General features: G+C 41.2%; 1 protein-coding gene across 1 annotated transcript in view; it reads left to right on the forward strand.

Moving 5' to 3' along the window:
- The window catches only part of csmd2 (CUB and Sushi multiple domains 2), a 229,383-nt gene that overhangs the window by 36,366 nt on the left and 165,462 nt on the right, over positions 1-27,555 (forward strand). The window contains exon 3 of the mRNA XM_071499949.1: positions 2,679-2,791. Coding sequence (XP_071356050.1) covers positions 2,679-2,791 — 113 coding nt within the window. The remainder of the gene's footprint in view (positions 1-2,678; positions 2,792-27,555) is intronic.

Raw genomic sequence — 27,555 nt, forward strand, 5'->3', positions numbered from 1 at the left:
TTACAATATCTCCACTCTTTTTCCCATACAGCCATCTCTCTGCGCACAAAGTCCGTCTCCCTCTCTGCCTGTCTCCCCCCTCTTTCATTCCCATGGGTAGTGGTTGGATAATTGGAAGCAGAGGTTCTTCATTGAGATGATGCTGAGGCCAGTCAGGTGGAAAGCCCTCTTAATAGACCTCTGCTCCCTCCATGCACACACACATGCACTTATGCAAACACTTACACACACATACAGCATATACTCTTCAGTGTGGATGCAGCCATGCGAAAATGCACCTATTCTTCTCCTCAGAGGCCCTTATTTCAGAGATTACTCAGCTTCCCATACAGCAGAAACAGCCGACAGTTTCCCGTAACTGTGCTATTTTTCTCAACTTCTTTATCTCTTTCTCTCTTCCTGCCCCTCAATCTCGTTCATCCTTCCTCCATCAATTTACCGCTCACTTGAGACACCTGTGCTGAATATCCATTTTATTTTTTTATTTATTTGTATCGCTCAGTTGAAATCTTTCTCTTGATAATAGGCAATCCCCCGGCTGGCTTTTTCACAATACCGGCTGCATGTCTCAGATTGCCACAGCCCATATCTCATGGCAATATTTAATCTCCCCTTCGCATGTGAAGCCTGTTTCTGTGTGTTTTCTCAAGGTATCCATTTTGTTTTCTCTTAGTTTAGAGAAATGATTTAGGGCCATATCTGGCCTAAGCCAGATGATCGTGATTTGGATTCGGCAAGAATCTCTTTCAGTTTGTAGACCCCTCCTCTCCCACCTCCCCACCTCTTCAGCCCTTCCATCATACCCTCTATCAACCACCCCCCTCACCCGCCTTCCCCGCAGTGCGCTGCTGAACCAAGATGGCTTCCTTCCAACTCAATTTGCGGTCAGCGAAGAGGCTATTTGCATGAACATGTGTCCCATCGTTTAGCTGATATCCCACCGTGACAATCTCACGGAGAGGAGTGAAATCATGCATATATTAAAGTCCTCTTCCCTTTTTGGTCCAATTCATCTTTCCCGCATTGGTGTTTTGCAATTTTTTCCCCAACCTCCAACGTGATACTTAAGGATTAAGTGAAACACCGAGGCCTCTCTTAACACCTGGAGATAAAAGGGAGGGATGTAATAGACTGTAAAGAGTGGGACACACACGCAGTGAGAGAGGAAATGCGGGAACAGAGAATGAAAATTAAAATGACACCTGGGAAAGGGAATTTCAAGGATGAGCTAAAAGTAAGATGAGCAACATTGTCTTTTATCAGAATCTGTAAATCACACACACACACACACATTCAACCTGTGGTGACTGGCAACAAATGAATGGTGGACACCTGTTTTTTTTAATAAGTATGTGCACCTCCATGTGAGTACTGCCGGTATGTGGGTGGAAAACATGAAATGGATTTAATAGCTGAACGTGGTGAGGCTGCTGCTGAAAGCTAATAAGGCAGGGCTCATTACTCAAAACAGAAGCTTATTTCCAACATCATTTTAGTGCAGTGGTTATAAGTCCCTCAGAGATTTTATTTGCCAAATTCATTGTTACAGTATTTTATTAAACATCTCCCAACAGGGTGATTCTGTCTGGTTTTTACCTCTGGAAATCAGGATTACTTGACAATAGTTTGACAGGGTGATTGAAGAACAGAGAAGCAAAAAGTAAATTTGAACGAAGATAACACATGAGTGAGACCATACTTTATGTAAAACTTATATTAGATCATAATTCTAGATGGCAATAGAAATATTATATATCTTACTCATTTTAAACCGGAAAAACTTCTATTCAATTCACCCAATCAATTAAGTTGAATGAACATGTTCTGAAGCTAAATCTCATGTGACAGCGTTCAGGCTGGAGATAGCCTGGCTGACAGGTAGACGCTTCAATGAGCGGCCGTGACGACGACTGTCGCTCCTCTTGACCTTGCGGCTGACAGGAGAGACCGCTGCACAGGCAGGAGAGCCCCGGAGGCCCCGGCCCCGGTTCACAGGCGATAAACTCAGCCAAATTACTGAGGTGAGGTCGCTGAATGTTTAAAAAGAAGTATTAATATTAGCCGCTTAGCATTAGTTAGCAAAGTGGGCTACCTACTGTTAGCTAGCAGCCAATTCAAAAGCGGAAAAATTGAGACTCAAACCTCCAAATAAATTAGCCTATTTTTTTTTTTTTTTTTTTTACAAGCAGCTTGTTGTTATTGTGCTACAGTGACAGTAAAACAGAGACATTCAACATGAAAAGGAAACTTCGGTCGTGTATTTGAGCTGCAGCCTGCAGCTATAAATAGCCAATATTCCCTGTTCCAGTTAAATTCCACATATAAAAACCACTGGTTGGTTATTAGAAATGTTTACTCAGGGTCTGGCAATTTTTATGTTTGTTGCCTGTTCGTCTGTTGGTTTCTAATTCACTGTGGGTGAACGATTGCAGGTACTCTGTCTTCACTGATGGAGAGAAATCTGTTGAGGTTTTTTTGTCCTGTTAAGGTCTTGGCATTTTCATAATTTGTGGATGATTCAGAGCCTCGTTACACAAAAAGTTATCCTTGAATGCCTGAGGGAACAGCTGGCTTGATGGAAGCGGGCTTCATACCTGACCTTGTAACCAACTGTGCTGCTGATTGGATCTTTTTTTTTCGGTCTGACCGTTATTGTCCTTCTGTCCATTTGTTTTCAGGTTAACGGGGTTCCAGCTGCCTTCACCCATTGTGAGTACCGGCTCCAGGCTTACACTGTGGCTACTGTCTGACTACGCCGTCAGCGGGCAGGGATTTAAAGCTGTCTATGAAGGTAACACAACTTCTATGTTGTTTTTATTTTTGTATGTTTATATAACAGTTATATTTTTGTCCTGCAGCATGAATGTGGATGTGATAAACGTAAGGTCATTCTCAAAGCCACACTAGTCACTTCACAGATTTGTGACTGATTGACTCATATTCAAGTCAGATCCTCCTTAATTCATTTCTACATCACTGCTCTCATGTCAGTAATTTATGCCATTAATTTTAAATATGATGCGATCTTTCACCCACTCCTGTTGGTGTTTCTTAGTTCAAAGGAAACAGGCTTCAATGCTACTCAGCAAAACCTCTCAAATATTCTAACAAAAGGGAGAAAACGGAGCGTGAAGGAGAGAATATGGTGCATACCGCGACTCATATTCCAGACTAAAAGTAGCAGTGTGCTCTAAACTAATTGTATCATGAGATGGTTTAATTCAAAGCCATTCTATCCAGATAGGTTATCATCTCTCCCTTCCCAGGCCAGGACAGGGACCTTTATCATGGTGACATGGAATGCTTTATGACCCGTGGTGGGATGATATTAATGATGGCACTCTTCAAACCCACACAGGAGGAAAGGCGAGCCTGGGGAGGAGAAGGAAATACAAGCCAGTGACTAATTAGGCTAATTACCTGACAGGAGTTTGTCAGTCTTTTTGAGATATTGTGAATCTCGGGATGTGGTTCATTGGAGCAACATCAAGCGACTCGGGAGGCCCAAGACCACATTCCGTGACTAGATAAAACCAAAGATAAAAGAGCAAAGAGACTGTTTGTTAGCTCCACTGGGAGGCAATCGGGGCATTGGGCACCTTTCCCTCTCACCAGTGGAAACAGAACTTGTCAGACTTGTCAAGCTTCTGACCTTGCATGATGAAATTGTCGCTTGCTGCAAGTACGTTTGTGGAAATATTTTAATCAAAGGTTACTATAGAAGTGAACGACGTGAATTATTGATTTTGTGAGGTTGAACACTTTCACTACCTGAGATACTACTTTCTCTTTCTTTTTTGTCCTCATATACACTCATATACAATGCAGACATTGTGCGGTCTATGACATACACATACATCAGTACAGCTAATACTATACAATAATGTAAATCTTAAATCCTGTGCTGAATTTGGTACCAGGGAGACTGGGTGAAGGATATTAAGCCTGTTGAGCACCAGGGGACATGTGTGCAAAGCCATAATTACCTGTCACCCTCCTCATACGACAGTGGCGAGACCAACTGCAATGACCCGTGTCACATGGGGAAAGAGGAAGGCCCCCGCTGTGTTGACATGTGGCGCTGCCCTGTAGGTTAGAGGAGATATGCAAAGCACAGCATCATTTCACTGCAAGTGAATGGATGGGAGACCACCCACAGTTGGCTTTTTATTACACAGCGCGTGCACGTATGAATCTTGGTGCACTGTTCCTTATTCCTCAGATAAGGCAGAACCGCAAACACTTCTCTGCTTCCCTCCTTTCTGTTTTGTTGTCCGTCAGTTTCCTCATGGCACACGTACAGTAGCTTCTTTGACTTCTCTGTGCCACCCAAACCCCACAAGGCTCCATGGCACAAAGGTCAGAGATAATGAACATCAACCCTGTGGCTACACCTGTTTTATCTGGTTACTGATTAGAATTAACATAAAGCTTAAAATCAGCTGAACAAACAAACAATGGCCTTTGGGTATATTCCATGCTGACAAAAATAAATAGGTGCTTTAAAAGAAATATGTAACTCTAGCCATTTTCTGTGATGTTTGTGTATAGTGTTGAGTCACCTCCGAAACATTTAGTGAAGAGATTAGAGCAGATTTTCAAGTTTTAAATTAAAATTTGCCCCATCCATTTCCACTATAGAGCTTTTCTTCTTCTTCTTTGGCAGTCTCATACTTGCTGTCGGCAGGAGTCATTTGAAGTTTCAAATAACTTTTCTGCTATTGAACTACCCAGGAAGCAGAGAAACACCAGGAAGATGTCACAGAACTGGACACACTGCTTTGTGCTGCTTTGTATAAAGTCGGTTTGACCAGAAGCCACTGGCATACAGCCACTGTTCTGCTTTGATTTGATTAGTTCACAGTTAGAAATAGTGCACATTGGTCAGCAGGGAACAAGTTTGAGAACAGGCAACAACCAAAGATTGTACATAATCAGAGATCTCACTGTGTATCTTCTCAGGGAGTTACTGGTATCTGTAGCTCAAGCTCTGTTTTCTTTTCTCATTTGGTTTTCTCTGTCTGCCTCTACAATTGTTGTTTATTTAAGCAGTTTGTTACACTCCATTTGAGCCAAAGATACTCATAAACAAATAACTTAGTGTGTGACCAATCTTTTTCTTCTCTTCTAGCTGCACAAGTTGCCCTGTTTTATAGCAACAAAACGGGACAGGCAACCACAAGACTATATGCATAATGGAATTCTACAGTGCATAATCTCATTTTATTGTCTGACAGAAAGCACTGTTTATTATGGCATGTCAATAGCCCCTCCTTAGCTGCAGTCTTTAATGGACCAAGTTATACCATAAGCAGCCTGTCAAATGATGTGTTTATTTCAGGGCATCTTTCTTATTCCCATAATTTAAAATTTTAGTGCTATATGGCGACACAAACTCTCCACTGTCAGGTTTTTGTTTTTTGTTTTTGCTTCTTTCCCTCAAACAAAACTGTGCAAGTCCAAGTGGTGGGTGTAATGTTTACTTCTGAGAAAGCAAACTTTCAAATAATGTGTGAAAGAGTAAAGAATGCCACCTGCGTGTAGCAGGCGTGACCCAGTGTTGCTTGGTTACGTCACAGCTGTGATGCAGCTGCTGTGACAGTCAGTGTGTCAGAAGTGAGCAGCCAGATGTTCAGTTTTGATTATTTTTAAACTTCAACCTACATCTGGAATTCAGTGAATATATATGAATGCTAAAAATAGATACAAATATTTATACATTCATACACTATCCTTTGCTCCTGGAGGAAACATCTGTAATTATGAGTGTTTACGGGGACAAGATTTGACTTTAGCCTATTTTAGACAAAAGATCGTTGAAATAGATCCAGCTATGTTTGTTTTATTCTAAAGCTTAATGGGCAGGAAACCACTGTCTTATCTTTAGCTCTTGTGCCTGCCCATTACATGTGAGCCACTGCATGGCCAAAGACAACAACTGTTGTTCTTGGCTTTATAGTATTAGAGAGCTTGTACTTGGCTGTCGTCTGCAGGGGATCAGTGCATCTCAGATTATGTTTCTGTGCACATTATGCGCATACATTCGTCTGTGTGCCTTTTGTATGTCTCTGTGTAGATGTTACTGGGTACTGTGTGTGTGGATTTAACTCACTGGACATCCATCCATTCTCTCAAATAGGATAAATGCCTTTTTTTTCCTTCGCCCGGCTGCCTTTTCTCAGCACAGCGCTTGGCAGTAAACCCTCAGCATTCTACAGCCTCTTTTTTTATTAGGCCTGTGCTCACCATCCACCATTTTGGTGCGAGCCCATCTCGTCTATATTAGATATCTGTTCTGTTTCAGCCCACACTGCAATAAGCCTAAGTGCTGCATAGTCCATCTCCCAACACACTGCGTAATGGCCGAGACCACTCTGGAATCTCTCCCCTCTCGTCACCATGGCAACCACCAGACTCCTTTTTTTCTGTCTTATTTTTCCCTTTCTCTTCTCCATCTCTTCCCAAACTCTTTATTCATGTTTAATCTGTAGCCATAGAGAAGGAGGCTAACGGAGGCAAAGGGAATTAGAAACATTTGCTGAGCTTCTGAAAATATCTACTGGGAATAGAAGAGAAGTCTTATCTCCTCATGTCTTACTGCATTCCTTACACTCCACCATTGCACTGTTTTCTCTCCCATCTTTTTCCTCTCCTTCCTTAGTCCTCTTCTCCCCTTTTACCATCTGCACTGCGAATCTCAACCTCAGTGCCTCCCATATTTTGTTGCCTTTTCCCATAATGTTATCACTCGCTCTCCCTCTCCCTCTTGAATATTAAAGTACCGTGATGATTATCCAGTCATGTGTTGCCAAGTTTCTCTTCCGTCTGTGTCTAAGTTGCATAGTCAATGTGCCTCCCAACTGGGTCAGCCGAAGAAAAAAACAAAAAACAAAAAAAAAAAAAACACACACAGCCAGCCCTGCAGCACGACTCAAGCAGTCTGCCTCCTCAGCATTAAGTCACTGCAGGTGTCTGAAATAGGAAAAAAAAGACAATATTTTATCAGCCTTCCATGTATTTGTTTCTCTAATTTTAAATTCATCACCTACAGTATATTTAAGGTGTGAGGGGAATTATTAATGCGTCTGTATTAACAGAATCAAATGAGAATCAGTCAAAAAGTATTTGCTGTAACAATAAGTCACCAGAAGTAGACACGTTTTTTTGACTGAGAGTGAGTGAAGGAGCAGCAGAGGGAGTCCTCCCAGCAACACAGCCTTCTCCTGCATCCATCAGAGCTGATCTACAATAGTGTCTCTATCTACTCCCCCTCGACCACCGCCGCCCCCACTCCCCTCCTTTATATTAGCATGAGAGAGAGGAAGGTGGGGGCTGAGTAGATGAGGGTGATGAGAGAGCAGTGAAGCATGAGTGAGTCCTGCGCCTAATTGAAAAATGTGGCCTGTCCCCGTAAGTCGTGGAGTTGGCCAAACAAAAGTGTGATGACAGAGGCGAAACAACAGTACAAACCTGGATTAAATCCCACAGTCCACGGACTAATGCACCTTTTATTGGGTATATTATGGCCCAATTTGTGTGTATAATTTAAAGGAAGGGGTTGAGGGGGGTTTATAACCTGCTGTGCAACTAAGAGATATTTTCCTGTTGCTGCCAGCTTTGGTAAAATCGGCTTTGATTAGGAAAGATGCACAAAAGTAATTGTTTGCCAAAGAGCAATTTACGCTGAATGACCTTGATTTCGTATTCAGCATCTTTCAGCAGCCCTATTATAGTCCTATTTTTGCCTCTATTAATATATGCCACCTTCTCACAGTATTAGCAATGCAGCCTGCTCTTCAGAGAATGTATTTGGCTACTAATAATGGGGTCCACTTTTTGATGTGACCAGTAGCCTCCAGCATGAAGAAATTGTCTGTGCAAGAAGAAAACAAAAACAAATATAAAGAACATGTGTAAATAACATGTGGACACAAATTACCATAATGAGTACAAATTGTGGTCTGACCAGCTGCAAATTATTCTCTTCTTATTTTTACGAATGTACACATATTCGTGTGCCATTGTTTACATTTCATTAAGAATTTGGCTGTACACATGCATGATGTTGCCCCATCATTCCACGGATGACTTTGTAGCTGTTATGGAGCTTTTGCTCTGTCAGGAAGCATTAGCATTGATTAAACTGGTGCTTCCAGAGGTTTGGCACAAAGTTGCAGGCTATTGTCATATTATTGTTACTGTTGTGTCAAACAGACTCAGCTAAAATAGAGCTAAACCGGAGATGAAGTTAATTTAATATGGATGAATCAAAGAAACCACATATAATGATAAGTTGTATAACGATGGAATTGCGAGTTTGGATCAAAATAACTTACTGGTTTCAGGTTTCATGTGTTTTTATGTACTATAACATAAATAAATCTTCTGTTAATTAACTGCTAGCTTTACTTAATTCAGTAATGGGACTAATGAACAGGGTAAGGAACTAAGGGACTAATAAATTGCTGACCATGAATATCTATTAACTTTCTGGCTCATTTTAAATGTCAGAATACACAGTGTATGTTCACATTTATATTACAAAAGCCACAGTGGAAAATACAATATGTTAATGTACTGAAATACAACAGTTTGTTCCCTACACCTCAGTTGTACCAAGTTTCAACTTTATGTTGAAACTTAGCTAAATGAAGTGAAACTAGAGAACACGTGATCAAGTTTTAGAGGTTAGGAGGTTTTTCGTCACAGTTCCTGTCTAAATTCATCTCATGCTAATGACAGAGCTAATAACGGAGCAATACCAACGTGTTGAATTTTGTGATGGGTTGCAATCCATGATTTCAGTGTATTATATGGCATTGAGCTTCATCTTTTATACAGTTTAAGCAGCCCTTCCGCTGGCCTTTCACTTAGCTTCAGTTTGCCGTGCATCTCTCATGAGAGCTTGCTGTCAATAGAAACAGTAGCAAATACCTCAAGTGACATTGGGTTTAATGCTTTGGATGGAGAATAATTTAGATTAGAAATAGATAATCGATTAAATCAAATTGACACTTAAAACTGATGTGCTCCTCACTACAGCACAGTATTCTGGTAAATAAAGGTTAATATGGTAAATGGTGTGCTAGTGTGCCTTGTGCATAAGGCCCAAACTCTGTAACTACAGTAACGTGACTGCTCTCTGTACAGGTTATGAATGCACTTTGTGTGTATGTGTGCATAAGTGTATGCATGCACATATGCCCAACAGTTGTTTCTTAGCTGTGAAAACAAGGAGGCCAGTGCCACTGTGTGTGCATGCTAATCAGTTTCCTCTTTGCGTCCATTTCCTCAAGATTTTCAAACCGAAGTTGGCTTTTTCTCATCTGCTCAAACGTTTCCATTGAGTCTTAACCGTTTTGGGATAGCAGAGAACAGTGATAATAATAATGATGATAAAAAAAATAATAATAATGATTTACAATTTTGAGCTAGGTATGGCATATTGGCAAGTTGTGCTGTCATGACAACTCAACCTCTAATTATGCTGCAAGTCTAAAAGGGATATATGAAAGGGGCAGGATAGAAGTCATTTTCATTTTATGAAATGAATCCCAATACAGATATTTTAGTTTTAATTCCACTTATTGGCTGATTATTTGATAGCTCTGCAGGAAGCATTGCTCTCCAGTAGACTAAGACACAAGTGAGCACATGTAGCTGAACCCAGACCACAACCAGCAATCAGTACCTGCTTAATAACCAGATAGTCCTGTAATGAATGACCATACAGCCAGATGAAAGCAAAAGCTTCTTTTATGGCCCCAGGCTGTTTGTTCCATACTGATGCAAACACACAGACCCATCTTTTATAGCTATTGCTGCTCAAGTGGTGTGGACCTTTAATGTGACTGTACAACCTTGAACAGAGGAATTCAGTGGAGCTGTAACATTTTCACAGCATATATTGAACAAAACACATTTTTCTCAGTAAGATATCAGTGTATGTAACCCATTTGTCTCATATAAAAAATAGAAAATAAAAATAAAGGATACCTGACAAAATGAATATGCCCAACTGATGAGTTCAGCAAGGGATGTAAATACTGAATGACAGAAGATGAATGAGTATAAAGGGCATCAAGTCCCCTAACAACCTGTATTATTTTTCAGACACCACCAGTCTGTCAATGGTGTTGCGCAGTTGCCATAGCAGCACCAAAAGCCTTTTGCAATTTGGATTGTAAATGGCAACCATGTAAGAGTTCAATAGAAACTCGAACAGAAACATTAGAGCCATGTAGATGCCTCCAGACTTGGCCACAGTCCATTTTTGTGTGTGTGTGTGTGTGTGTGTGTGTGTGTGTGTGTGTGTGTGTGTCCATGTCCACAGGCGTATTAAGATTCAGTTTTTGTTTACCGATGTCTGCTCTTGCACATGCAGTGACTCAGTGCTGTTATTTCCATACCATTTTCCAAACTGTGTGGGTGAAATCCTGATGTGGAATTTCTGCAAACAAAAATGTTTGTGTTTTATTGAGCATGTCCTCAGTGACCAACCAGGTCCACATCATCTTCATCCTATACTTTTCTCCTCTACAGAGGGCTATATAGATTTTTTTTTTCTTTTTTGTGAGAACTAATTCAACAGTGCAGCCTTGCCTTCTATTAAGCCCACTAACAAAACAGTATTTAGTTTGCAATTTCTGCATGTTTTCCCATAAGCCTATTTAAACTGACGCCATTATTATTTGTTTTTCTGAGCCTTTGCTGCATGTTGTTACAGTTATCTATAAAACACCAGCTTCGGTAAAACGTTTGAACTTTGAAATGTTAGTGCAGTTCCTGTAATTGATTGCATGTAGTGCATCACTGTTTTCAGGGAAAAAAACCCAAAGCAAATTAAGTCATTTTTGGACACAATAGTCCCTAAAAAAAAAAAACAAAAAAAAAAACCCTGGTGATTCTGGTTGGACTGTTAATTACACACCTGCCCTCACAAGAGTAGGGTGTCATTCTAATTTTGTCAAAGAGACAGTGGTTCCAATCTATTTCCTTCACAAATTAGGAATTGCTCATAGCAATAATTGGTTCCTTTATGTATCTTGGATGTGATGGTGCAGCTTCTGCTCCAGTTTATCTGCCTTCACAGGCAGATACACTAAGAGAAAGAAGTGCTTCACACTGGAGTGAGGTTCAAGAGCCTGAACTTAGTTAACGTTATATGGAAACCCAGCTCTTATGGCTGCAATGTTACTGAGTGTATGTGCTCATTGTCTTGGAGAATGCATGCTGTCTGGCACGTCCATGTAAGCAGAGCCTCAGCTCTGGCAGATTGTAGCTGTTATTAGTGTCTTGCATGGGAATCAGCCGCCAGCGTGTCTGACCGTTAAATGCTTCTGACACTTAATTAATGGCTGATTGTTGAGCGGCAGTTCTCCGTCAGTCTAATGAAGACTGTTTCGGCTCACACACACACACATGGTTATGCTAACACACACACACACACACACACACACACACACATATACTACCACATCTTCCATGTGCACTGACTTTCACAAACACATACTATACATCAATATTCCAATACCCCAGAAACACTGAGACAACTCTTCAGAAACTGCTGATGAATTATCTACCCCTGGGTAAGATGCAGATACTGTGCACAGTGCATTAGTATTTTAAGTTAGTTTTTCATCTCTACCACTAAATCAGTAATTAGCTTCTTTTTTTCTTTTTTTTTTTAAATAACTTGGGATGAAAAATAATGTTTTCTGGCTCAATTTCTCTGTGTCTTATTATTGTTTATTATTGTCCATAGAGGCACTTAAATGTTTTTGACTTCTAAACAAATCTAAATTATTTGCACACTCATCAGAAGTGTGAAGTTAAACACCAGCTCCTTACACTTAGTTTGAGTGTAATCATGCATGATATTGTTCTTAACTTACAGTGACTGGTGGTTTGGGTTAAGAGAGTGATGTAGTTGTTGAAATTCTTCCAGCTGCCTCTGTCCCTGCTTCCCATTATGTTAATATTTGATGCCAGATCCCACGTCTATGCCTTTTTGGGATTATTTTTCATATTTTCTTTATTCTTTCTCTCTTTTTATAGAACTGACATGAGCTAAGAGAGCTCTTGACAGTTCCCATTGCCCCGCAAGTCATTGCCAGGCACGTCTGCTCTGCACAGCACTGCAAGACACACTCATTTTTTTGGGTCTCTACCCTCATTCCTTCTTGCCCTCTATTTGTTTTCTGGGTGAATGGGCAGAAAGACAGGGTCTAGTCTGTGGCCAGGACAAGTTGTTGTTTTGCTTTCCAGATAACACAGCACTCCCACACCAGAGCTGCGCTCAGACACATGAATAGATAAGCACACAGTAGACAACCAAGCGCACCCATTCACGCAAGTGGACACAGGAGTGCACACTCAAACATAGCATGATGTATCCGCTGCTCGGCGGAGCATGCAGGGAAAGGTCATCCTTCCCTGAGAACCCATGGCTTTGGTTGAGTTTGTTTGCAGTGCCCCGAAGCAGCCTAAAAACTGTGTGCATATGTCCAGCTATAACACCAGTTCTCTATACTGTAACTACCTGCGTGGGTGACTACACATGTATTTCTCTCTCGGGCATGAGACAGTACACAAAAGTAAATGTGTACTCACTGGCAATGTTATAATCTTGTGGGAAACAGCCAATAGCTATAGTCACTGTGGTCTTTGAGAAGATAGCCTGCTGCACATGGCTTTAAAATGCAGGCTGTTTTCAGGGCATAGGTAGGGGTTAGGTTATGTTTGTAAATATGCGAATAATAAAATTAAGAGTGTGTTTTTTAGGGGGCGCCTTGGTGGCTCACCTGGTAGAGCGTGTACGATTAAGGCTTAGTTCTAACTGCAGTGGCCCGGGGTTCCAATCCAACCCGTGGCCCTTTGCTGCATGTCATCCCCTCTCTCTCCCCAGCTTTCCTGTCTCTCTCTCACTGTACCTATAAATAAAGGCATGAAAAAGACAGAAAAAATAATAATAAAAAAAAGTGAGTTTTTTTTTTAACACTGTGCTGCAGCAGGAGACAAGAATGTGTGATTTCTACCGTCACTAGTCTTTGCTTCTGTTGTGGAGATTTGTATCTTGGAGTCCCTCACTTTGCCACTCCATGCATCATCATCCAACTGGGAACAAAATTTGAGCCCTGCATTGTTTGTCCAGCTTCCATTATCTGTGTGATATTTCTTAAAAAATTCTAGTTCTCTAACTTTATAGAGAAAATGGTACAAATAAAAAACAACAATCTTGATCGCACCTGACAGGTTAGTATGTGATAAAAAAAAGAAAAAGGAAGCGCTTGTAAAACACTTTAAATGGAAAGTAAAATCAATAATTAAAATCAAACTTTGAAAAACAAGTGAGATCACATTTAAAGAAATCTATGAACATCCCCGCTCGTGTTTCTCACATGCTGCCAGTGTTAAGAACAGCCGGTTCCTCTGGAAACGTGACACTGTGGCATGGGGATGTTTGACCGAGTGCCTGGAACAAGCAGACTGTGTGTGTTTGTGTGTGTGTATATATATTGTGCCTGCATGAGAACGCATATGTGCAGGACTTTGTAACGGGCTGAACACATGTTGGCGGATCGCAGCAGAGGAAGCTTGTCCTTCTGTGGGGAAGCGACTGAGGTGTGAGCAATGTGACAATGGCACAAAGTGACAGACAGACTGAGGCAAATACTAGGGCAGTGGGCGGGATGTGTTGGCAGTGTATCTGTTTGAGTGTGAGGGGGCGTGCGGTTGTGTGGTTTTTCTATAATGCGCATACAGGTTGTAGAAGGTTGTCTGTGTGCAGCCAGGAAGAGTGAACATTGAGGTGTTTCTCACATGCCTGTCTTTATTTTAGCTTGTGTGAAAGGCCCTCTGTGCTCCCTGCTGTTTCCACACTGACAGACTACACACACTGACAGGGCCTACCCTCGCTGCATCCAAACAAAGAGAGAGGGCGATGGCAGGGAAGGGGGAGACACAGGAAAAGAGACATCAGCTGGTGGAGAGGAGGGCAGCTACAGAAGGAATTGGAGATACAAAGGTAGAAAGTATGGAAAGGCAAAAGAAAATAGCAAAAATAGGAATAGAAAAATAGAAAAAGAGCTACAAGAACTTAAGCCCGATAGATAAAAAGACAAGGATGACACAACTGTGAGGTAATGGATGAATCTATGAGGGAATCTTCTTCCTCCACCCTGTTGGAGATGCATTGTCACGAAAAGCAGGTCAGAGGAACACAAGGAACACCACGCGGCGCATTTACTGCACCGCCACTCGTGCAGCGCTCACCCCTCTCCACAGCCATGCATTTTTTAGAGTAGTGAGCTCATCCCCCCCCCAAAAAAAAAAAAAAACAAGACACCAGGAACGCAAAGTGCTCTCACCTCTCTGACATAGCACTTCGTTATTGGGTTTTGACCGCATAAAATGTCACCCAAAACACTTCATTCCCTTTACCAGTTTTGTTTGACTTAGCCAAAAGGTTGCTAGTGTTGTTATTCCTGCGCTGTTTATGTGCGGTACCAGTCTGACACACTAATTCTGGCACTTTATGAAAGTGTGTAATTAAGTGCCTCGGTTGGCCTCTTGTAAATGTCATCTGCTCAGCCCTCTGGATCGTAGACTTTGATGTAATTAATTCCAGCCCAAGATAACCCTCATCAGCCAACTTGCTGTAAGTAAGGGTGATAGTTCACCTTTTGAAACTGCGCCCTGTTTTCAATGAAGGGTGTTTGGACAAAACCAATTCTGTGCACGATGTGCTCAATAACTTCAATAACAGGAAGGGAGTTAGTGATCTAAATGATCTCTCAACTTGCAGAGTCTTGCTTTAGAATAAAATACTATTAGCTTTGTTGCTTGTGTTGGTTTTAACGTTAAATTTCAGTGCGCTGTGACTTGTTTTTTCAGGGTTTTCTCTTACTTGGAGATTGAATCAGCCCAATAAGTTTTTAGTCGCAGTGGAAATTAATTACTCTGGCCCGATGTTTGGCTAGTGGTACCACAAAAGCCAATAAATTGGAGGAAAAAAAAGTCCAGAAAAGTCACCTTGAGTGTAAGAGTGGAAAGGCGGAAAGGCATATTGTGTGTGCATTTTGTGGCAGATCATCATTGGTGGATTTTATCAGCTGTTGCTTATTAACACTACTCTGTGAGTTGGCCAACCTCAAAATTGAAATCTTTGTTAGATTTGACCGTTTCATGTTTGAACCTTATTCTGCCTCTCTCTTTTTTAAACTTCTATTCTCCTGCTTCCTCTCTCGCTCCATCTGTCTTGCCCTCCCTAACAGTAATTTTTATCCTCCTCTCCCGGCCTCTATCTCTCATCAGGATTAGTCTCCTTTGCTTGTTAGTGTTCTAGCTCTTTTTCTCCCTCGCTCCCACGTTTGTCTCTCCGTACAATCCCTGTTTTGTGTGGATTAGTGCCCGTATTGTCCTCGGATTAGGGTGTCATTGTTTCTGAGCTCGGATGAGGTAGAGACGTGCTTCTGAATATGCACGAGTGCATGTGTGTACAGTATGTTCAAGTGTGTATCCGGATTTTGGACTGAGGTGACAAATCTTCTTTTGTACATGGAGCTTTTTTTTTTTTTTTTTTTTTTTTTTAAAAACACACACAAAGTAGAATGCTTTGTAGTACCCAACAGAAAGCTCTGTGACTTATGTGCCCTTTTCTGGTTTATCTAATTGGCATTTGTCTTCTTCACTGCCAAGTGTCGATGCAAGACTGTGTGTAAGCAGTCTCATTGAAAAAGCTTGGAACTTCGAGCGAATTAGTGTCCACTTATTCTCAGGTAATTGAAAGGCAGGACTAGCAAGGAAGAGAGCTCAGGGGTGAGGGAGTGGAGATGGGAGATGTGTGTTTAATGTCATGTACAGTCACTCATCATAGACACTGAGAAAAAGGGAGAGAGAGAATGATGCTATTAAAGGAGCTAGGAACTGCAGGTGGGAGGCAGGGAAGGTCTGCAGATATGCTGAGAATATTGACATGCACAAAAAACTCCAGGTAATAACATATCAGACTTCTCATCTATTGTTTGTGACAGTATGGTATTTAATGGCTTATTTACTCTCTTCTCTCGCAGGTAAATTGGTGTGACAGTTTATTGATCCAGAAAATGTTCAGCTGTTGGAGTTAAAAAGTTATTCAGAAAGACAGTTTGCAGTATAATCATCCTACCTTTTGTGTTGGGTATTTGTTGCCGTCTTTTGGTTCCCCTCAATTGCCTTTTTCCCCAATTAGTCTGATTGGAATTAAACTTTTAACAGCATGAAATGTACTTACTGAAGACTCCAATGTAGGCGACTTCAATAAACCCACATTTATCATTAAGCAGCTGTGTAATCTAATACATCAGGAAGATTGCCTTGCATGCATGTTACCATCCATGATGAAATACCCAGCGACGGTTATGAACAGTAACCAGTGCATTCCCCTCTCTCATTGCTTTAATTGATATCAACCAAGCGGCTCTTTCTTGGCTGCTGTGTTTTAATCATTTCTCTGTTTACTAGGCTGCTGTAATGCGCAGCCATTCATCAGACTGGACTTATTGATCAGCCATTACCAATTCCCTCTACTCATCCCTTTCAGACCCTATCGACTGTTGAGTATTCACTTGTTAGCCGTCTAAATGTTAAAGGTCAAATTTAAGGTCTTGTATATTTGTTCTGGGAAGTTGTGAGTGTAGTCAAAGCTCTGTTGATTGAGTCTTCATATAGATTTCTTGGATGACAATTTTAAATCTGTGTGTAAATTTCATTGAATTACCATGGCTGATAATATACTCATACCTTGTGTTTGAGTCACGGTTACTGACTAGATATAGGTTTGCTGATTGTTCTGTATTGGATTGTGAATAATTCAGTCCATACTGTGATAAATTGCAGTGCTGAATCTGTGCAAATAGCCCACACAGACACATGAGCCAGGAAGAAAAAAAATGAGCAAAAAAAAAAGAACAAAAATGTCAACTTACACACAAGCACTGCATAATATCGCTCCCTCAACACGATCATACGGGTCAGCTGTGTTTGTTCTAGTTCCTCTTCATTTATAGAGAATCAATGTTTGCCGTACTCAGTTGCATTTCCACTGTTTTGACGCCGACAGCAGAGCAGCAGCCAGGGCCATTTCAGGTTGATTTACTGGAGGGAAGAGAGACACCAGGGAGGTGTCATGGAGAAACAAACCTTCCTCCACAGACTGCTTGGAAGTAGACAGATAGCATCACGAGTCACACAGACACTGGGCTTTTAGCTGATTTGTGTTCATCCTTTGTGTTGATTTGTGTCCCTCTGTCAGTGTGTCCGCCTCTGTGTGTTGGCCAGACAGGCTCTTGCTGAAGCCCACGGTGCAAACGCAACATTGCTGAAGCGTAAAGTGAAGGCACACCTGTTTGTTTTGTGTTTGTCTCTTACCCATCATTTGGCATTGCTACCTGCTCTATTTGAGGCCTTAATTCACAGTTTCTGTTGTGGTGTAATGATGCAAGGACAGGGAACAAGCTGAGGTGTTGTGTCAAAATGAGAAGACATGGAGAGGTTTGGGTGAGCCATCTTCATGAGAGTGGGTGGGAAGTAAATTGCCATCTTTTTTGTGAGTTAAAAGTGGAATTCTGCTTTGCATACTCTGTGTACATGGGTGTGCAGCTTCCTTGTTTTGAGTGACAATGAGATCGTCACATGGTTTATTTACTATCTTTTCTTGGATCACCTCTAAATACATCTCGATTTAGCTGCAGCGTGAACATGGAGCTTTCTTTAAATACTTCCATTAGTGGCATCTGTATGGATTCACAGCTCTGTTCATTTTCATAGGATATTGGTGGGTCAGAATAACGTATTTGATCACTGTCTTTCGTTCTGGGCCACATGTATTGGTGTCAAAATAACTGTCTCTTTGTGATCCCTAAGTTGAAAGGAAACATAAAGAATGAAGCAAACATTGACTATAGAGTGGTACATCCCCTGGGGAACAATAGGTGTGGAATCAAAAGAAGAGACTCGCTTGGGGAATACTGGGTGGGATTTGGATGAAACAGGGAAGCAGTAATACCAGTAACAAGTCACCCAGATTCTTTTGGATCTGGAGGGTGTAGAGGAAGAAAAGGAGCATTATAGAGTATGTAGATAAGATGCTTACATAATATACATCTTATATATATATATATATATATATATATATATATATATATATATATATATATGGGGGGGTGTACAAGGTTAAATAAAGGAGAGGAAGGTGTGCACTGGTGTATTTTCATACTGTGATTATTTTAGTGAGTCAGAAGTGAAGAAATTCATACTGCAGCAGAGCACTAGCCATGTACCAAAACACAGCAATTTAATGGTTTTTATGATTGCATGACTCATCCAATATAACTACGGTTCAATAATTGGCCAAATGTAGCTTATTTTAGTAGAAAAAGATCCTGATAAGGTTCACTTGATGATGATTGTAGGGTCGATGAAAGAGGCCGCTTAAGAAATGCAACAGATGACCCAAATGAAACCAGTCAAACCACTTATATTACTGGTAGAAGAGTCTATTCAAAATAAGAATCCTCTCAGAAACTAAGGTAATATCAACAAATTGTTTATTAGGGGTCTTTTCACAGCTTATGATTTTTTGCTAATTTAGTTTCCGTCTCTTGCTATTTCCTCATCTGCTAGTGAAGGCAACGAAAGCGCCCACTCTGTTACAAATAAACTCCAATGTATTTCCTGCTGTCATACAAGCAGATCAGACGTTTGGTCTAAAAAATTGTGACCATAAGAAATAAGGAGGACAGGATGATTTAAGTGGTGAAGCAGAACGCACGGACTAAGGGCAGTGCTGTGAGTTAGAGTTGAGCCAAAAACAGAACTGCATAGAGAAAAGAGGCTTCATTCAGCCACAGGATGCTCGCTCCACAGGACTAAAGTACTTCCATTGACTTTTTGTTCAAGAAGACCTTTATCAGAATGTGAGCCATTGTAGTCTTTACATGATCTGGATGATGAATACATTTCATATATCAACAGCTTACAGATGTAGGGAAGAGGTCTTGAACCAGATCTTTGGAACAGAGCACTTCAATAGCAAATAGACAATATTTTATAGGTTTTGTTTTTTTTCCCCAGTGACACTGTTTGGCTTTTGAATAATAAAACTACAGCATCTATACTATTTTGTCTGCTCTGTCATTATGTAACAAATACCTTAAAAAACTAGAATCATTGTTGTATGCCTCCGCCAGTCAGTCAGGTTGCAGGAAACATCACAATCTTCCCTTCCTGAATTACAGCATTGAATAAATGCCAGAAGTGTTTTTGCAGAACATTATGATGTCACAGGGAGATAGACCTTTGACCATCTTGATAAATTGTAATCACTTCACTTTATCTGTATCAACACTTGAGTTAAATTGTGTCATTAGTGTATGAATTTGTGAATTATGGCAAAAACATGTTTTGTGAGGTCACCATGACCATTGTCAACCAAAATCTAATCAGTTCCTCCTTGAGTCCAAGTGAATGTTTGTGCCAAATTTGAAGAAACTCCCTCAAGGTGTTACTGAGATATCGCATTTAAAAGGCCAAAACTGTGTTTTGTGAGGTCACCAAACCTTGATCTTTGACCACCAAAATTTACTCAGTTCATCCTTGAGTTCTAATGAATGTGGTGCCAATTTTGAAGAAGTTCCATCAAGGCATTACTGAGAGATCGTGTTCACAAGAATGGGACGGACGTACGGACAGATGAAAACATAATGCCTCTATTCTTGGCTATTGCTGGCACAGACGCATTAATAAGTTTGTTAATTTGTCATATTCATTACTTTAAGCTATCAAATCATAAACACGAATCACAAAGTTTACCATCCTCACTGTCAAAGTTCCATAACAAGTGTAATAAACTTGTAGAGATGAGAAGAGATGTCAGTGACAGTGAGGTGGGTGTTAGCAACATGATTTGTTTGGAAGATGGCTGTATTTACTCAGTGCTATAATCAAATGTTCCTGACCAGTAAAACTGATATCAGGCCTGACTGGCTTTGCTGCTCTCCTCAGACAGACCGCCGACCTGTATTTCCCTCAGGTTTACAATTTATTTGTAGTAGTTAGCCCCATGGATGGTGGAGGTGTAGGCGGCTGTAAACTACACTGAGCGGCGGGAATCAATACCATTTTTGAGGAAAACAACACATAATTCAGAAGTTGAGTAGTGACTGCATATTAACCCTCCATTCTGGGAGACTTTTCAGTCCAGCTGCACTTTAGCTGCAGTTTTGGCTTCACAAACCCGTCTATCAAACGCTGCTCTAACTGCCAATGTTTGGCTGACTCTGATTAGGGCATTTATGGGACTGAATGCATCACTTATTTCTTACTTATATTACTTATGATCTGTCAGAATAGCAACAATATGAAACTAACTTTGTTTTATCATGTCTTTCCTATTTGTACACGACAGTACAAACAATATGATGGGAACATCAACCTTAGAAAACATATCAGTACATCACAGGTGGATACACTTTTGATGTCAAGGCCAGTGGGTCTGGAATAAAGAAATGTTTTTGCCGAGTTTGAAGTGTGGTGAATCCGGCGTTCCCTTGTCTTTCACCATAGCAAACAACAGGAAGAGAGAGAGAGAGAGAGAGAGAGAGAGAGAGAGAGAGAGAGAGAGAGAGAGAGAAAGAGAGAGAAAGAGAGTGAGAGAGTTAGGGGAAAAGCCAAGGTTAAATGAAGGTATTGATTAATCTTTCCAATGCACCTTTGCTTCATCAAGCCATCGCCGCTCTATTCTCTGCACAAGTCAGATAACAAAACTGATGGAAAACTAAAGTGAATTGAAGGACACGTGATCAATGGGATGTCGGTCTGAATCCGCATTTGACATGTGGAACTGACAAGGAGAGGGATCCTTCATTATAATTATCGGGAGCATGTTTATTCTTCTGATATGTATGCGACCAAGGTTTTACCTCCATATCCTTGTCGTGTAACACATGAAATGACAGTATAAACCTGCTGACACAGGTTGGAAGATGACCAGGATAGTAAAGAGCACATGGCCAAGAGGATTTCACATGACTGAGGATCTAAGAAAAGAGATGCATTTGTTTTGTCATATTCCCCACAAACCTGCATGTTTACGCATCGACACTTCCCCTACCACTAAGTCCTCTCCGGTGGGCCTTTACTGTTTCCAAGGCAACCTGCAGAGCAGGGGAGAGAGGATTGGCTGAGGGGAGGCCAAAGCAAAACAAAATACAGGAAAACATGATAGGAGGGTAAAAGGCTTCAAGTTTTTGCCTCAACAGCAGGACCTAAGTATGGTGATGTTGAGCTGGCTGTACATCATGCTTACATGGCTGGATTGCTATGAAAATGGCATTGATGGTATTGCATGTATCAATGTATTGGTAAATGGTATTGATATTCATTTTCCCCAAAAGATGGATATTAATGGTTTTTGTGACCCTGACCTTTCTTTTTAGTGTTACTCTTAGATGAAAAACTAAATTTCCAAGTAAAAAACTCGATAGATTTATATTCTTGGAAATTGAACTCAATTTTTCTTTCCAATATTAATTTCTAGATGTGATTCCACCCACTGATTGATATCAATACGCTTTTTCCTCAAATATAGAATATCTAAACCTCACTGTGTGGAACTGATTGAAATCAATTTTCTAAATGTAACTGACCTAGCTATAGCTGCACATCGTTTATGTGCTATCATTGGAGACACCAATATTCCTTCTGTACACTGTAATTACCTTGCTCTAAGCAATTGTGTAAAGTTTAATTTCCTTGCTACCTGTTTATATGGCATAGTTTTTTTCTGTAATGTAGTGTTTAATAGACTTTATTTTATTTATATGTTATTGTATTATATATGACTGCACAGCATGAGACAGAATCTACTGAATCAGTACACCTTCATTATCGTGGATGGCCCACTGATATAGTACAATACAGCAGCCATCAGTTATAAATTAACAGCTATTAAGTAAACCAGCACATTTAGTGTTAAATACGTCTGTGTGCACCTCTACTCTTGAGTTTGCAAGTGTGACCACAGGATTTCTGTCATTTTTGTTTGCAAGAGTAACGTCAGTGGAGAGATAAGCCTGAGAAGCCGGGGGGATTTAGATGCTTCTCGCCAGGCAGAGCCAAGGCTATTCACAGAAGTGTTGATCTCTCCTCCCAGCTCCTCCGGCCCTGTCTCTCATCTGTCTTCTGGCTTTGCTTGAGGTCTCTCATGCTCCCCAGTCCCTCTTAGTTTAGTCTCATATATAGTGAATGGCTACTGAATGGCACATTATTCTGTTTTGCAGACATTGTCGGCAACCATCAATTCTGTATGAGCTCTCCTTCACACCTCGCCGCCTCCCACACAGCAACTGGCCCTTTTACTGCACCTGCTGTTGTGTGCATTGGAAATGAGGAGATCTGGAGTTCATTCCAGTCTGTATTTGTGTGTACTTTTGTGTGTGTGTGTGCACAGAGTTTCAAACCTTCATTCGCACTGCACAGAGTTTCAAACCTTCATTTGCACTCCAGAAATGTTGCTTGTTGTCAAGTTAGAGAAGCTTCAAAAGCAGCTAAACTCAAAATAAGACAGGGATTGACAAAGTTGGATCTCCAACCCCAAACCATTGAGGCAGTGACAGACACACATTGACATACTTCATATAAACACTCTAATGTGATTACATTCAGCAACTTTGATAATGGCCTTCCCCTGATGGGAACATCTGGAAACCCTTAAGCTTCTCAAAAGAGTACATGATAAACAGTTACATGTAAATCAGGACTGACCAGCATCTCAATGATAACAAACCATGAGGCGTAATCATCTGTGATGACACTTCTACGAGCCACCTGCATAGGACCTTCACTTTGAGAACCATAACAAGACATAGTTCACTTGTTTAAGACAGAATTCATTGGGCTAGGTGTTTGTGTCCACGGCCTCAAAATCTGATTTTAGAAAATAAGCATTACAGGAAAGTAGTGCTGCAGAGAACACAACACAGTAATTAATTGATAACTTGTGATAAAAATATGATGAAGCAAATGTAGTGCATGACATGCTTGGGATGATAGGATTCCAAGTATCGTCTGTTGTCTTAGTCTCAAAAACAAGTCATACAGCATCTATCCCTCCTCCTCTGTCTAAAAAGAAGTGGTTACCTGAATTGTTATCCACCAGACCCTCTGAAAATGGCAAGTTTTTATGTCACTTAGTGGTTAAACAGGGACAGACAAGCTGTGACAATGCAGCACATCAACACTACAATTCCACTTTAATACATACACACATTCTCATTTTTCTAACAAAAGCCTTAACATCATTGAGGGACATTATAAATATATATATTTATTTTCTTTGGATTATATAATAGACATAATACACCTACAAACACTTACACGTGCACACACTCAACTCTAGGATGTTATCTGTTTCTAGGATTGCAAGGAGAGTTCATTTCTGCATTCCTCAGCTTCTCTAACCAGAAGTGATGGGAAATGCCAGCCTTTGTCCAGCCCATGTGTAGGGAACAGGAGGCATTGATTGAATTGCTGCTTGACAAAGCAGAAACGGTTTATTGAGCTAATGCACCTGTGTGTTGGGATCGATTTTGCAATGTCACTTCCAAATACATAGCAGGAAGACAGAGAGGGAAGGGAAGAGGCACAGGAAAAGGAATGGAAAGCTGGAGGAAATCAGAAAGGAAGAGAATGATGTAAGATGTACTGAGATAAATACAAAAGCGGCTGCATAAGAACCTACACAGAGTTAAAGGCCGATCTTCAATCTTTAGGGAACTGGTTTAGGCTTCTGAAACTCCAGCAATCCACACCAAATTGTGAGTCACTGTAAGGTCATCTTATCTTTCTGGGTCTTGCTTTCTTTCGCCGGGAACTAATTTAGAGCCAGGTGCTGCAGAATGTAGCTCCTTCCTCCTGATGACAAAGCCGTTTCTCCCAACATCCCTGCAAACTATTTATTTCTTACCATCTGTCTATCTGCATCTCTCTCTCTCTCTCTCTGTTGCTCTTACTTCAAAATATGAGTCAGCCTTAATCACTATCCCAGACAATTCCATCCTTCCCCCCTTTATTGTTTTGTTTATTTAAACAAAGATGACTGAAAAACAATACAGACCGGAGGAGAAAGTACGTGAGACAAAAGAAGTCAAGAAAAAGAGCAGATTCTTTGCCGGGTGTATGCATTTTATCTGGCCCCTCCATGGTTCCTCTCAAGGTATATTTGTGTGTAAGTGCTCTCCCTGCTGTGTTACACTGTCAATCACGCATCGTCTTCGGCTGTTTGATACATGGCAGACAGAGTGATGTTGCGTCAGCTGTACTGAGACAGGCTTGTCTCCCCAACTGTCGTCCCTGTCTCTCCTTTCTCTCCCACTTTTATTTTCTCCTTTCTAGCCCTTTCCCTCAGCACATTACTTCTCACTTACTTCAGGGGCTTGGTTCCTCTGTCAGCGAAGGTCTTAAGAGAACTTAAGAGACACAATAAACTAATCTGTCTTAGAATACATAGCAGAAATCCATTTTTTATATCCTTCTTTTATCTCACCATTTACAGCAACTATTTCCATCTATCTATTAAAAATGGAAACACTTCTTGTTACGAAGCCTCTCACTGTAAAGTGTTACACATTCACAATCTCTCTATTCTGCAGCATAAGCTTTTTTAAGAACCGTTTTGTGACAAATGGGTTCTACATTATGTAAGGGTGAATAGCTATTCCCTAATTCTGAGGAAGAGAGGATGACAAATTGAAGAACAGGCTTGAAGACACTCAAGAAGAGGGAGCGCCAGCGACTGGCCTCATTAGGGTCAAAGGTCATTCCACAGGAGACGAGCTTCATACCTTCTCCTTCTCCTCTGTCCTTTGTCCTAGTCACCGGGAATGAGAGGAGATGAGGAGAAAAGGGAAGGACTAAAGGAATGCGAGCGGATGATGTAAGGGACGGATGGTGTGATGGATGGCAGGGCTCCTTGCTCTCAGTATGTGTGAAGGCGTGCACGTAGTTTGTGCACACTCCAGCTTGTGCGTATGCCTCTCTGCCGTTAGCCAGTGTGTGCCGTAGAGAGGGATGCATTGATGAACGAGGAGCATCCTTTGCCGTTTCAGCAGTGGAAGAGCTTAAAGCATCCGGGCCCCAGGGACGGGCCATGTCACAGTCTTCCATCCTGGTGACTTATGGACCTGCCACGACAAACACCTAAGTGCTGCTGTTGTGGGGTCGGGCGTGCATAGTAGGGGGTGGGGGTTGGGATGCAATAGTCCACGTGATGACAGAAGCCAGACTCCTGGGAAGTATCGCACCCCTGTGTTTTAAAAACCGAAACCACTAAGTGTTGCTAAGTTTCCAGATGAAGGCTGCAAAGCTTGTGGAATAATTTGTGGAATAATTCTGATGTATGAAAGCCTGTGCAGGGGAGGAAATTAATGGAGAATAATGTGAAGTCTTCTCGCAAATATTTAAAATTGTTTTCTCATTATTTCTCTCAAGCTCGTGTGTGTGTGCGTGCGTGCGTGCGTGCGTGCGTGCGTGCGTGCGTGCGTGCGTGTACTTGTACTTGCTACATAGTAAGGACCAAAAAAAGTATTTTACTGACAGAGTGAGGACATTTTGGGAAAGTGAGGACATTTTGGCCGGTCCTGTCTTTTTGAGACACCTTCAAATCACATTTTGAGGGTTAAGACTTGGTTTTAGAGTTATGGTTAGAATTAGGTTTAGGTTAAGGTTTGGGTCAGGATTAGGGTTAGGCACTCAGTTGTGATGGTTAAGGTTAGGGTAAGGGGCTAGGGAATGCATTATGTCAATGAGTGTCCTCACAAAGATGGAAGTACGTGTGTGTGTGTGTGTGTGTGTGTGTGTGTGTGTGTGTGTGTGTGTCTCTTTCTTTCTCCCTCTGCATCTCCCTTTTTCAGTCTCTCTCTCTCTGTTTAGGATTTAGCTTGCAGGGCTAAATTGAATAGGTTGTGATAAATCAGTTTAAACTGTCTGTTGTCTGGTTGTTTTTTTTTATAAACTGCTGCTTTGGTTTCCTGATTTTGGTGCCATAGCTACTCAGTAAGATTCTCTTGCTTTATCATATGTTGTATTTTTGTCTGCTATGAAATTCTACCACTATCAAATCTGCTTTGAAATCTGCTTTTTTTGGCGACAGATTAATTCACACTGAGGGAATAAAGAGAGTATTGATGATTCTCAGTCAGGTAAAAATATATATTTTATATATATATATATATATATATATATATATATATATATATTTATATATATTTTTTTTTTGCCGCTTGAATGCTCCAGGCATAGTCCAGTTCTGGGGATTGCACCAGTGATGGCAGTATTAAACTTAATTTACTGCCAAACTAATAACCTGAAATGGAGAGTGTGATGAGAATATTACATACATGCATGCACAGCGACACACACGGCTGTGCCCCCAGTCAGCTCCAATGCAGTGAAATCAGTCATCTGTTCATCTGTTTCTCTCTGTCGCTCTTGTCTAACCTGTCGTTCTCACAGCCTTGCTTACACCACCTCTTTCTCACACATCTGCCACCTTCTTCATTTTTTTTTTTCCTTTTCTCTACCCAAAAATAGACCTCCTCACTGCGGACATTTTGACTAGTGGGAAAAGCACAGGTGTAACTAATAACATTAATGATGGCTCTGTTCCATTTAGGTGTGCCAGTAATCCATGCCAGTGAGACAGCATGTACAATATCAGGGCCCTGGCACTGGCACATCTCAGTGGAATGCAGCCAGTGTTAATGTTGTTAGTTACACGTGTGTTTGACAAGTTAAAATGTCTGGCTGCAAGGAACTGCTCCTTCCCTACACCTCACAAATATTGCTCAGACTCAAGCTTTTCTGATACAAGAGCTAAGTTGATCCAGCCTTGCATGGTCACAACTGCAGGGGTGAAGCAAGTTACCTGCATGCCACCAGGGCCCCGTGTGGCCACGCTGCAGCACTGGAGCCTGAGTCCCGCTGGCCAGTATGCTAATCAGTCCTTGTGTGTATGCTAATCTGGCAGCGATGGAAGGGGAGCTGTAATAAAGTGGCCTTGGCTGGTCAAAATAAAGGCTGTGGCACAGTGGAGCCTAAAAGTGACAAGTCAGTTTGTCACCAGAAGTATTGGATTAGGCCTGAGGGAGAGAGCACAAGTACTAACTAGGTGCTTTAAAGGGTAAATCAGCACTGAGTCATTGAGGGCAGAATCCTTGATGTCTGAGCAGGTGTTCTGCCTTCAGCAGATGATGGAAAACACCTGCTGTGAAATCACTGATTGGGATGTAGCTAGAAGTGCAACATGCAGCTGCAGTCTTCTGCCCTGTGAGAGTGACACGTCGCTGATTTTACCCTTTAAGAACCTCTTTATAAAAGTAGGGAAGTGTTGTGGGTGACAGCGAGGCTTTGGCTGATATGTTTTGCTGTTGGCCAACAATGCTGATACAGAATGTCTGAGCTGAAGCTACTTTGGGCTTGGATATTTTTAGTCTGTCTGGCTGTTGTTGTTAAAGCGTA

The sequence above is a fragment of the Trachinotus anak genome, unplaced genomic scaffold (genome assembly GCF_046630095.1).
Source record: "Trachinotus anak isolate AG129_WGS33_773 ecotype Australia unplaced genomic scaffold, CSIRO_AGI_Tana_v1 ptg000016l, whole genome shotgun sequence".
In the NCBI taxonomy this organism is placed as follows: Eukaryota; Metazoa; Chordata; class Actinopteri; order Carangiformes; family Carangidae; genus Trachinotus; species Trachinotus anak.